General features: G+C 31.0%; 1 protein-coding gene across 2 annotated transcripts in view; it reads right to left on the bottom strand.

The window, feature by feature from the left end:
• Positions 1-2,595: 2,595 nt before the first annotated feature.
• Positions 2,596-14,048, bottom strand: part of LOC134688266 (U3 small nucleolar RNA-associated protein 14 homolog A-like) — a 31,852-nt gene continuing 20,399 nt past the window's right edge. For both annotated transcript variants that reach the window (XM_063548802.1, XM_063548803.1), the window contains exons 7-14: positions 11,441-11,518; positions 10,779-10,901; positions 10,473-10,567; positions 9,577-9,700; positions 8,415-8,492; positions 5,349-6,607; positions 4,234-4,333; positions 2,596-2,898 (exon numbers count right to left, since the gene is read on the bottom strand). In XM_063548802.1, the coding sequence (XP_063404872.1) occupies positions 2,632-2,898; positions 4,234-4,333; positions 5,349-6,607; positions 8,415-8,492; positions 9,577-9,700; positions 10,473-10,567; positions 10,779-10,901; positions 11,441-11,518 (2,124 nt within the window). In that variant the 3' untranslated portion in view covers positions 2,596-2,631. The remainder of the gene's footprint in view (positions 2,899-4,233; positions 4,334-5,348; positions 6,608-8,414; positions 8,493-9,576; positions 9,701-10,472; positions 10,568-10,778; positions 10,902-11,440; positions 11,519-14,048) is intronic.

Raw genomic sequence — 14,048 nt, 5'->3', positions numbered from 1 at the left:
TAGAAACAAAAATGCGCAAAGTTCACCTCAAGGCTATCATTGGATTCAACATATTAACCATTAATTGAGTTTCTGAATAAGGGAGCTACCATATGATTTTTATGGGGGGGGGGGGGGGGGGGGGGGGGGGGAATAGGCAGGACAGGAGTTTGGGGTAAAAAAAAAAAGGCAGGATGAGACACTTGCAAAAAAAAGTCAGGATGACAATTTATGTAAAAAAAGTCAGGATAAAAAAAAAGAGGACCGGATAGAGTGAAAAATAAAAAGGCAGGACAGAGATTATAACTAAAAAAAATTCAGGACAAAATTTTTGATCCTAGCCCCCCATAAAAATCAAATGGTAGCTCCCTAAATATTGTAGTCAAGACAACTTCCAAAAAAAGTAAAATGTCAAGCAGTTGGGCCTCACTTAGAATGTAAGCAATACCAGAAGAACAGATTCACAAAATGTAAATGGTCCAGTGCAGATAGAGTACTATAAAGCTTAAATTTTTTTTGGGAAAAGTTGAAATTACCACCATTTGAACAACAGTGAAAAGTCACAAAATAACTGTTGTTCCAAAAAGTCTTTCATAACAACATAGCGATATTGTTACTAATTTAAAGCTATGTTAACAAGGCACACCTGATTATCGTCCCAATATGTTTCACAAGACTTGTTTCCACAGGAAATCAATACAACCATTGCTCTTTCACCAGAACATTCAGGGAATTGAAGACAATACCAAAGACAGAATAAATATTGATGACCTTCAGGCCACTAAGACCAGAATCACAGTGCACCCAATATCTGCCATGCTTTGACCTGCATCTGTTAGTATGGTTTTAATATGCATCACAACAAAAGTATATAACTTGAGTTATGAGTAAAAGACATAGATATAACATTTATATCCCTCCCTCTAAATGGGACCTATAAGTAACACTTTTTTTTCGACCCTATCTTTTAAAAAAAAACCATACACAAACAAATATTATATGCACAGGTATACATGCAATCCAAATAAAGTAGTACCTTAAGTCTATGAACATTTTGGCTATTGTTTCTGCTGTTAATAGAGAAAGGAGAACAAAATAGGAACAGAGAATTAACAATAAATTTGAGATCAGAAGAACAGCTATAAAAGCACTGTTCCTTTGTTTTTTGTGTATTTACTGATATTTTTTCATTAATGGAGACCCCATATCCTTTGTTCAAATTAATAAGATGACCATCTGTAATTGTTTACATCTTGCTTTTAAAACAGCAGATAAGATCTGCTAGTGAGATATATGCGAGACCTTAATTTTCTACTTTATTAATCTATATACATGTAGCTTGTCTCATTGCCAATCATAACATCTTTTATTTTAGCATTGTGTAGGTCATCTAGTATCATTGATTAATGTTAAGGTTGGTCATTCTCAAACGTTTTTAAAAAACAGTAGTTCCAGATAACATGATAAATAAGTGAACAGATAGACGAAGATAGGCAGCAAGCAAGAGATACCAAGAGATTGAAAAAGCTTGTTACAAAGTCCATAATCATCATTGAGCCAGAAATAAAACAAAGGGGAACACATGTATTAAGATTGAAGTCAGTCCTTTTTAAATTACATGTTTTATAAAACAAATCTCACTTATGAAATTTTTGTTTTTCCTGTTCTATAGATGAAAAGAGAACACAACACACCAATATGACAGCATCTTAGAACTATAATTTGCAAATAATAACCATCTTTTCTTGCTCCTGTTTTCAATGTACAGTTGTGTTCTACTTTTACTTCATATGGTCTAGATAGGAAAGGGGAAGGTTTTAGTGCACATAATACTTGGTTAACTCAACCACATTTTGCATCTGTACCAAGTGAGGCTATATGGACCATGTGGTAGTGTCCATTAATGTTGGTACATGTAAATCTATTCTCTTAAGAGTTGGTTGGTGTAGCCTGTTGTACTGTCTGAAATAGGTAATTTCAATTATTCATTTTAGGTTTTATTCTAGTATAACATTAGACAAGTAACTGTACAGCAATTTCTTAATCATCCACATTTTGTTCCTAAAGGACAGTATTTGTTAGTTTTCTTTGCTCTTTATAGTCTCTGTTTTTGTTAATGCCATCCTCCAACTGTGTGCTTCATAACACTGATATAGCAATGTCAAGGTCAGCTAAGAATTCTCCTTAACCAGTGCTAGTGATACCAGTGCAGTAAGGTTTAGGCTGTTTTTCTATGTTTTCACCACTCAGCCTTAGATACAAATACTGCATTAAAGTGCTGGGATCTTTTGTCATGATTAAAATGCATGTCTTATCTTTTTAATACTAGCCATCGCATAACCTATGTGAGCAGCTATGAAGTTTAATTTCCACGATTTTTTCTTTTCAAGTTAATATTTTGGTAATATATAAATTGACAATAGTACTAATGTAACCTGTGTTATACGACACACTGGTGGACCAGAAAAAAACATCTGATTAATCAGGTTGTCAGAATACTAAGATTTTTATTTCTGCAAGGATAGGCAATAGGATGTTGGAATACCCAGGTGTTGGATTAGGCAGGTTACACTGTATAAATATATATTATGTATACAATGTCTCATGAACTCAAAATAATATGTATATAATTTTATTCTTTTTGTAAACATTTCATTGTTTCTTTCTTTTCTTTGATTTAAATTTATTAGCTTCAATTGGAGGTTTAATAAAGTCAAGGTCGGCTTTCCGTTTATTCTTTTGTTTCTTGAAGGTCTCTTCCTTATCTATAGGTGTTATGATAGTTCCAATTTTTGTAACGATCTTCGGTTTCACTAACTGTTTATAGGCTGTTTCTGGATTCCACGTCTTTCCTATAGGAGCTCTTATACTCTGTTCAAACTGCTTCACACTAACATACGGAAAAGGTAGATCACTGACCTGAAAAAAATCAAAAAATCATTGATTTTGATATGAAGAAACAGCACTCAGTGACCTACAATCAACAATTAAATATGATGTAAAATAAAATAGACTGACAAAAACAATAAATCATCACATATGAGAATCATCAATGAGAAAACACTAATAAACAACAGACATTTTAGATTAACAATAAACACACAATTGTCTATACATTTTGTAAAGCTCTATATTACCCTTGAGCCTAAAATACTGTTTTGATTAATTCAAAAATAAACTATTATAGCACTTAAATCAACACCAAATTATTAAAATTACATAAAAACATTAGTAACCCTTAACCAGTTTGATCCCCCTAAATCCCTATAACCTTTTAATAATATATTGAAATCTCATTTACAATCATGAATACATATTTAACAAATCTTAACTGTAGTACTAAATATGTAATAAAAATATTACCATCATATAACAACATCATATAAGGGCTATTCCAGAAAAAATTGTATGGGGGTGTTGGAAGGCACATTGTACTAATAATACATGGGTGATAGGTATCAGAGCAACTTTTCACACTAAAATGCAATATAATTCTCAATTAATATTGTCTGGGTGGTGGGTGTTGACAAAAACTGCCTTCCAACCCCCCCCTACATTTTTTTCTGGAATAGCCCTAACCTAAGTATGCACAGTTACAGTAGCAAACTAGAATAAATAATACCTCACAAGCATGGCAAAGAAATAATGTAAACAAAATTTAATTGGATAAAAAATATAATTTTGCATCATAATTTTTAGTTTGTTAACAATACCTTATTCTTATTCCAATAAAACATATGTTACATTCGCTTGACTTCACAATTGAGGTTGCCAGCCAACATTAGCTGTATTTTGATAGATGTAGTATCTCTCTATCTGTTTATAGTTTTCAATGTTAATAATTTTGAAAATCAAAATGTCGGTTTTTCAATCATATCTTACAGGTGTGGTTTGAATAAAAAGTTCAGAAATTTCAAATTAAAGTCTGGATAAATCTTGAATATATATGTTACAATAATAAGAAAGATAATAAAACAAGAATGTGTCCCAAGTACACTGCCCCACTTTATCATTTTCTATGTTCAGAAGACCGTGATATTTGGTATTAAAATTAGAAAGATCATTTCATTGGGAATATTTTTACTAAGTTTCAAGTCAAGCTTCAACTTCATCAAAAACTACCTCAACCAATAACTTTAACCTGAAACCGGATGAACTGACAGACAGACAAAAGGATGGAAGGACAGACGCACAGACCAGAAAACACAAGGCCCATAAATGGGGCATACTAAATGGGGCATAAAAACTACAAACCTGGTATTTAGCTATAGATTTGTCTTTCTGTTCACTAATGATAACATTTCCTAAATTTCTGTCTTTTCTAGGGAGTGCCGATGGAGCCTTTATAATCCACCTATAGAAAGATAGAGAGTTTATAAAATTATAACATATATATTTATACAGTAAAATGATTTTTTATAATGTATGTTTCATAAATATTTGTGTTTCACTTTTGCATTGGTTGGTTGACTGTTTCTTTATTCTACTTGTTCATATTATTCTTTGGGAACTGATGTCATGTTTAAGGAAACCAGAATTCTGAAGGAAATTTATATTGTAAAACAAATCAATTTTCATCTTTTTCTTACAAGTTAACTGCTTCATTATTTCTCAATTAACAATGAAACCAATATGAAATTTAATGAAAATAGAAAGGTAAAATTTGAAGTGATTATAAGCCATATTCAACAAATATATAGTATTATTCCATATTGATAAAATTTTAGTAGGTTTTTCTATATGAATGGGATTTTGAATAAATAAGCATATTCACCTGCGAAAAAGGATATTCACCGCGCAAAACGTCACGTGCTTTTACATGCATAATTTTGGTAAAGAAAATGTTTGATGTACAATTGGTTTAGGTAATTAATTGCCATTACATACATTTATCTAGGAACATGGAATAAAACAAATACTGTCTTTTGTTTCGGTAAATATGTGGTTTAATTGACTTTTGAAAAACTGATATTCACTTCGGCCGTTGACCTTAGTGAATATCAGTTTTTCAAAAGTCAATAAAACTAGATATTTACCTCATCAAAAGACAGTAGTTGTATACTATTACCTTAGTACATGTACAGTGACAGTGTAAACGTCAGTTAATGCTTTTTTTATTATGGTATTAGAAGATTACAAAAATGTGGGGCATTTCAAAGTTTGATTTTGTTCAAATAGTTTTACAGGAAACCCAACCTTTCCTTCTAATTGTATCAATGAAGGCATGAAAAGCATATTGGATCAGTCGTCCCAACTGAATTCAAATCCTGTATTTGTACCCTAGTTATTAATGGATACCTTTAAATTGTGAATGTATTTGATTTGTTTCCACATTTAATTATGTATATATAATATTTAAATAATTTTACCTTTTCTTTTTCTTTTTGGATACTTTGACCCCTGTTCCTCCCCATTCACCCCAGCCAGGAAGAGTCAAATCAATATCTTTCGGCTTATCTCTGTTTTCTACTTTCTTCTTTTCCTGACTAAATTCTTCAATGACATCATCATCAGCAAAGGCTTGTGCTATTGCCAGTTTTTGTTGTTCCTCATTATCAATGTCATTGTCGTCAACTATCATGTCTGGCATCTGTGACTTATCTATCTTTGATTCCAAGGTCATTAATTTTTTTGGATCAACATAGACATCTTCTATCTTCTTTCCATCATTTTCATCTTCACTATCATCTTTCTTTTTTTTTCCTTTCCTGTTGTCTTTTCCCATTTCATCATCAGACATATCACCTTCGGAGTCACCTTCAAAGTCATCAAATTGTGTTTTTCTATCTAATTTTTCAGAAATAAAACTTTCTTCCTCAGATTCATCCTTTTCATCTTCTTTTTGTAACTTTGATTTTACTATATCTATCTTTTTTTGTTTTTCTATTTCTCTCTCATTTTGTTTTTCCTTTCTTCTTCTTTTTCTTTTGTCTTTCTTACTTACAGGTACATCTGTGGAATTTAAATCTGAAGTTTCTCTTTGACTTTTCATTATTTTTTCATGAATACTTTTTTTAGTGGTATTTCCTTTTTGGGCTTCTTTGCTTGATTCAAAATCTTTAAATAAGTCATCAATGTTATCAATTGCATCAATATTTTTACTAGTAATTTTCTCTTTCTTTCTTTTCTTTCCTTTCTTATCTTCAGTTTCTTGTACCTTTTCAACTTGTTTTACATTTTTTTTCTTTCCTTTTTTATTTTTAGTTTCTTGTACCTTTTCATCTGCCGTTTCAGTTTTTGAATCATCATCCTTTTTATCACCTTTTATTTCTATGAAGTTCACATCTACATTTTGACTGTTTTCCTCCAAATTATTTGTGTCCTCAATAATGACCTTTTGAACAACATTTGATAACATGATCTTATTTTCACTTTCATCTTCACTTTCAACTGGAAGCAATATTTTGTCCTCATTTTTTACTTCTTCAATCTTTTCATATCCAGATGGTTTAGAAGGTTTTGAGGCTTTCATCCATGGATTCTCAGATGCTGACACAGCACTTTCTATCATATTCATTTCATCTTCAGAATCCATACTAACAGCATCAGATTCGCTATCACTAACAACCTCAGCTTTCTGTGTCAATTCTTTGTTTTTCTGAATCATGTCTTGAACTGTTTGACGAGCCTAAAAGAACAAACGAACTGATAAAAAAACAAAAAGAATGTTTCATTTGTATGACAAAAAAGTAAAATGAAAGGCTACAATAAAATTTCAGTTAATTTAAAAGTTAGTTTTGTAAGATTTATTGATTGTTATTTAGTTAATGTTTAGTGAAAAAAATGGCATGCTGATAAAGTGATTCATGGGTTAAATTGTTTAAAATATGCCTAAGATTATCTCCCCTTTTGCATGTTTCACAAAATGTATTCAACTGTGAGTAATCTCAACATCTTTGTTGAGTTTCATCATCAAGCAATTTAAGAAGAGTTGCTAGTTCAATAAAAGATTGCCACATATAGCAATATTTTAATAAGTTGGAATTTTTCTCCCCTTTGACGCGTAGGACAGGAATAACAAATTTTCATGTACATCTTCAGATAGTGTTTTATATCTATCCAGCATTTTAGGATTTGCACATGGACAGATTGACAAATTATTGTGAAATTTATAAAAGAAATAATGTGACGGGATAAATATTGCAATAATAATAACTTGCATTCTGAATAAAATATAAACATGTTTTTATTAAGATTTTCATGAAATCAAACACAATAATTACCAGCACTAAACTTGCTAACATTTTTGCATAAAGTGCAATGTTTTCAGTTTAATGCTGTTAAAATCTTTAGGAAACCTATTAAAGAAAGTTCATAAATTTAAATACCCTCCACATTTAAATGAAAAAAATGTAGAAAACTGTCACACAATAAACAAGTGAAACTGCGAGCTACTGCTCACTGATGATACCCCGCCGCAAGTGGATAACATTAATAGTGTAAAAATATGCAAGTGTTTGGTAAACAGGAAGTTGTCGAGTGATGAATCTGAAAACGCATCACACGGTATAGCTGACTTATATAAATCCTGAAACCAAATTTCAGAAATCCTTGTATTGTAGTTCCTGAGAAAAATGTGACGAAAAATTTTCACATTGGCTATCATGTGTAAAATCATACAAGTGTTCCGTTAATAGGAAGTCGATGAATGATGAATCTGAAAACGCATCACACGGTATGGCTGACATATATAAATGTTGATACCAAATTACAGAAAGGGTGGATGTGTAGTTCCGTGAGAAAAATGTGATGAAAGTTTCATGGGACGGACTGACTGACAGACGGACAGAGGTAAAACAGTACCCCCCTTTTTTTCAAAGCGGGGGTATAAATATCAAATAATTCAGAACAATGTCAACATCCAACTTATCATACTGATGCATACTATTTTAGTCTACTGTTGAAAATCCTTGTTTTATAAAAGACATTATTTGTTTTGGGAATATAACGTTTTACTATTATTTTAATATTAATACAGCACTTTTATCAAGTTTCAGATATGCATTTTTTGTCAACATTACTGATTACTAGAATGTAATAACGATGACCTAGAAATTATCAATTGGTTATTTTTAAGGTATATATAACAACTAAAACTGCGTCTGTTAGACAATCTGTGGGTTTTTTTTGGTTGTTAATGACAATTGATAATAACATGTACATGTAATTTACATTTCTATGCTTAATTTGTTTTAATTTCTACAGACGATTATATAGAAAATAAGGGGAGATAATTGTACTCATAATGTCAATTTACAAAATTAAAGGGAGATAATTTTTCTTTTTTCCAAGAAATTAGCTCTCTTTTCTATTATTCATGTGAAAAGTAAATAATAAACTATAATTTAAACAATAGATAGAACAGTCATGGGGAGATAACTGTTCTGGGGAGATAACTGTTCTGGAGAGACAACTGTCATGGGGAGATAACTCACCTGGTCATCATACTTTCCATAAATCATTTTTTTCTTCATATATTTACTTCCTCCTCTGTGTTTTAAACTCATCCTTTCCTGAAAATGGAACAAAATAATATCATATAAGTTAAATATGTCAACTATAAATTAATATGGAAGGTACAGTTTACTTACAATGTGGTCATAGAATAATTTAACTTCCCAAAATCGAATAGTGTCGGAGCATGCATTCAGTTTGACAGGATATAGTCTGTTATTTTTGTTTCACATGACATGTTTCAAATATAAATTTCTTTTCAAAAGTCAGATTAGATGTACAGTAATAGTTCAAATGTTATTTTCTTCACTTTTCAATATTTTACCATAATATTTGAAATTGAAAGAATAATGTGTCCACAGAAAAAGATATTTTTTTCCATCACATGACAGGAATATGCAAATTAGGTCACAAGTTAAATGGAAAATTTAACTATGTATGGTATGTATGTGATGTGACTTATATGTGTTTCTCATTATTTTATATAGATTAGACCATTGGTTTTCCCATTTGAATGGTTTTACACCTGTACTTTTTATGGGCTCTATATAGCTTGCTGCTTGGTGTGAGCCAAAGCTACTTGTTGAAGATCTTACTTTGACCTAAAATGGTTTACTTTTATAAAATGTGACTTGGATTGAGAGTTGTCTCTCTTGGCATTCATACCACATCTTATATCTATGTAATATATGTGGTAAGAAGTTTTAAAAAGTGACTGAAACTATGCAAGGACTTGATTCAACAGTAATTTAGATACTGAAAAGAAACTTCCTTTTTAACTCTGTCCACATAATGAAATATTACAACTGCAAAACACAAAGTAAAATTTGACTCACAATTAGTAATTTCTCACAATAATTTTTGAATTTTACTTCCAATTTCTATTATAATGTTCAAATTCTACTCAAATTATTTGAACAAAAAAGGCAACTATGCCCCTGACTCTGTTTAGGAGATAACTGTATTATATTTTAAGCTCTGAAAGCATCAATTGGAGACTAGATGGTAGCATATTAAGTTCACTGGTGACGTGTTAGTGTTTTGCATATACATTTTCAATTGTGAATTGATGCCATGAAAATAAGTGATGTTATCCAATCAAAACAAACGTTACAAACGATGTTGGATTAGAATTCTTCTCACCTCTACCCGTTGTTTGTCTGCAGTTGTCACTTTGTCCATGTAAGCATCTGGATCTGTCTTTGCCAATTCATCCAATGATTTCTTCTCATTTTTCATTTTTTCTTTCCTTAATACTCTATGATATCTGTAATGATGTGCATGAAAAATAAATTTTTATTGAAATTCTGAAGCGATCTTGAAATTAAATGTCACACCTGAGTATGATAAAAGAAACTTCTTTAAATAGGCGACTCATATTTCTGCATATTAGCTCAATCCCTATTTTTCCAGATTCCAATTTTTAAATACATAATTTTGTAGTTATTTAGTGATTAAATGGATGGAAAACTTAAGTTCTAGTTGCTAACAAGTTTTAGTCCCCTGAAACATGATGTGCCTTGACCTTTGACATACTAGACCCTTTTAGTTTTACTCAAAGATGTTGATTTCTGATAAAGATTGGAGTGAAAATGAATCAATATGTTGTCTTCAGGGTTCAATCTCCATATCAATGTATATATGGAATTGGATCTGTTTTTTGTTAAAAGGTTTTAGTAATCTAAAGTCAACATCTATAAAATATTGGATGAGACTGAACTTCTCCAACCCCTACATGACGTTAGAAACAGATGGATAGTGTGTAACTATAAAACTAGTGCATAGTTATATTTATGGGTAATAGAAGATTAATGTTTAGTTTGGGCCACCCTTAAAAAATTCTTAGTTGATGTTTCTACCCTTAAATGCCTTGTAGCGATGGGTAGGTAGGTAGGGATTTTTTTTCTGCCAACAACACAAGTTACATGTTTAAGCAAAAAAAAATAACATTAGTGCAGAAAAAAAAAAGATTTATTTGAGTCATTTAACTTACAAATACAGGTTTCAGAAATTCAACCTCAAAGGCTTCAAATACTTACTTTTTACTTTTAATTTTATTACGCCATCTTGCTTTTGTTTCTCTATATGATAACAAAGCCCTGTGCTTTCTTAATTCAGCAAGTCTTTCTCTTGCCTGAAATATTACAGAAATTACATTATAAACAACTAACATTTTACAAAATGCAACCTAAAATACGCAGATCATCTTAATTATAGAATATTAAGAAGAAAGTTTTTAAAGCAATATATTCCTTAATTCCTCTGAAATGTTATTATTCGAAGCTTAAAGGGTCTTTTCTTATCTATTTCATTTAATGTGTACCCTTAATGTGTTAAAACCTTACCTCTTCAAGACTCATAGCTTGCAGTGCCTTTTCTTCAGCTTGTGTAAGTTCATGTGAGTTTGATACAACATTTTCACTCCCCTTCAGTAAAGATGCCACTTCTACCTCTAAGGAAGTTCTTGGCTGTAAAATATATCATATATCAAATTAATTTAATCAGTGGTCATAAATGTTGTAAGTCTTAGTAACTTTCTTAAGTCTTCATCACTATATTAAGTCTAATTATTGTCTAGCGAGGGTCATCACAGAGGTCTTAACCGCAGGCTTTAAAATTGGTATATGCTCAACCCGCTTAGCATGGGGAATTAAGGATTAAGAGTAGAGACTGGTGGACTGGTGTCAGGAAAATGTATCCAGGTAGGGTGACACCACTTCATGCAGACTGCTATCTTAAAACAAAATCTTGCTGATCATGTCAATTTAGTTTAAAGAAGGGTATCACATTTCTATGTTCTCATTCTGAATCTACTTTTAATTTGCTAATTGACAATAAACAGCCATCCATTATAAGTTATGGTACATGATTGAAATACAGAAATGCAAGATTATGGCAGAGACATAAAAATAGTACCAAAAAAAACCTAAAATAGAAGTAGATGTTTTACAATGACCCTCATCTTGTTGAACTTTAACAGCTAATAATACAGATTATATAAGGTTACCTTAATGACTCTGGCTTGCTCTTCTGTTGTGTGAAGTTTTAGTACAGGTCTTTCTAATGGAAACTTTAACTGTTCTGCCTGTAAATATACATCATAAGTTAGGTTGCTTACACAATTTCATTTGAATGAAAGGAAATGACAGGTATATGCATTAAACAGCAACTCAGTAAGACAAAAAAAAACTTAAAGGAAGTAGACATAAAGTTTGCAACAATAAACATGAAACATTTGAGGCAATGTGATAAATATATTTAAACATATATTTTTTTAGTTTGTGTTACATTGACTTCTACTAGAACCAGATGCTCTGCAGGGCGCAGCTTTATACGACACAACATTCAAGCTAGATTCAAGTCTAAATTTGGATTGTGATTAAATAGTTGACACAGCATAGGTTTCTGACACAGAATGAATGTGGTCTAATGAACTTAAATTTTTTTCAAAAAAATGTTTGAAGAAATTTTCTATCTTTTTATTTATGAAATTTCAAATGAGAAAAATTGAACCCCCTCCCCCCTCAATTTCTTTTCACATCCCCCTTTCCTTTCTTCCAAAACCGATCTCAATTCAAATTTCCAATGGAGTTTGCAACACTAATTACTCATTTAAATACATCATAAAATATTTAAATGTAAAAAAAGTGCTTGTTATCACTAAATGGTAAAGATTGTTTTAATTTATCAGTTGGCAGTAAAAGTGAATATACATTGTATATTGTATAAAACAATGATTTAAGTTGATTCAACTACTATTATGGACAAAGAAAGATAACTCCAATTGATTTCCCACATTGTATATTGTATAAAACAATGATTTAAGTTGATTCAACTACTATTCTGGACAAAGAAAGAAAACTCCAATTGATTTCTTGCTATTGCACAATATTGTGCAATCAGATTATTTCTTGCTATTGCGCAATACTGTGCAATGGAAAATACTGGCTATTGCACAATACTGTGCAATTGAGATTTCTTGCTATTGCGCAATACTGTGCAATTGAAAATTTCTTGCTATTGCACAATACTGTGCAATTGAAGATTTCTTGTTATTGCTGAGTACTGTGCAATTGAAAATTTCTTGCTATTGCACAATACTTAATATATTATTTTGGATCCTGATTTGGACCAACTTAAAAACTGGGCCCATAATCAAAAATCTAAGTGCATGTTTGGATTCAGCATATCAAAGAACCCCAAGAATTCAATTTTTGTAAAAATCAAACTAAGTTTAATTGTGGAACCTTTGGACCTTAAAGTAGACCAATTTGAAACGGGACCAAAAATTAAGAATCTACATACACAGTTTGCTTCAGCATATCAAAGAACCCCATTTGTTTAATTTTCAATGAAATCAAACAAAGTTTAATTTTGGCCCCTTTGGGCCCCTTATTCCTAAACTGTTGGGAACTCAACTCCAAAATCTTTAACAACCTTCCTTTTGTGGTCATAAACCTAGTGTTTAAATTTCATTTTTTTCTATTAACTTAAACTAAAGTTATTGTGCAAAAACCAAGAATAATGCTTATTTGGCCCTTTTTTGGTCCCAAATTCCTAAACTGTTAGAACCAAAACTCCCAAAATCAATCTCAACCGTCCTTTTGTGGTCATAAACCTTGTGTTAAAATTTCATAGATTTTTATTAACTTAAAACTAAAGTTATTGTGTGAAAACCAAAAAAATGCTTATTTTGGCCCTTAATTCCTAAAATGTTGGGATCAAAACTCCCAAAATCAATCCCAACCTTCCATTAGTGGTCATAAACCTTGTGCTTAAATTTCATAGATTTCTATTCACTTTTACTAAAGTTACAGTGTGAAAACTAAAAGTATTCGGACGACGACGACGCCAACGTGATAGCAATATACAACGAAATTTTATTCAAATTTTGCAGTCATATAAAAAGGGTTATGCTCAAACTTAAATGGAAAGTATAAATATACATAAAAAATATTCAACCTGCAGAAATAGAGTGGCTTGCAGCCAAAGATACTGGAAGCTTACCATATAAATTTAAATCTAATCGCATAGCAAAAAAAATGGATCTTTAATTTAGTGATTGTTGTTTGTTTATGTGTTACATATTTGTTTATTTTCTTGTACATAAATAAGGCCTTAAGTTTTCTTTTTTGAATTGTTTTGCATTGTCATTTGGGGACCTTTTATAGCTGACTATGCGATATGGGCTTTGCTCATTGTTGAAGGTCATACAGTGACCTATATTTGTTAATTTCTGTATCATTTTGGTCACTTTTAGAGAATTGTCACATTGTCAATCATACCACATCTTCTTTTTTTATATTCATCAACTGTACTTTTTTCCTGAAGTTTAAGTATCATTTCACAGAAGTGAAGAAACATAAAGGGAGAACTGATTTCTATTGTTAATGTTTTCTAACGTTTATTTATGCATTTTTAAGTAAAGGGTATGTGAGAAAGCATTGCCTATTAAATATTATCAGTGGTAGATATATATTTTCATATTTGTCTAAAAAAAGTATACAGACATATTAAATAAACTTTAATGCATAGCGACATTCAATAGAAAGTTCTCTGGAACCTCCTTTACTATGACGAGTTTATACAAGACAACCAACAATAAACATGTATAC

Source organism: Mytilus trossulus, chromosome 10, assembly GCF_036588685.1.
Source record: "Mytilus trossulus isolate FHL-02 chromosome 10, PNRI_Mtr1.1.1.hap1, whole genome shotgun sequence".
In the NCBI taxonomy this organism is placed as follows: Eukaryota; Metazoa; Mollusca; class Bivalvia; order Mytilida; family Mytilidae; genus Mytilus; species Mytilus trossulus.
This window is presented reverse-complemented; position numbering and strand designations above follow the sequence as displayed.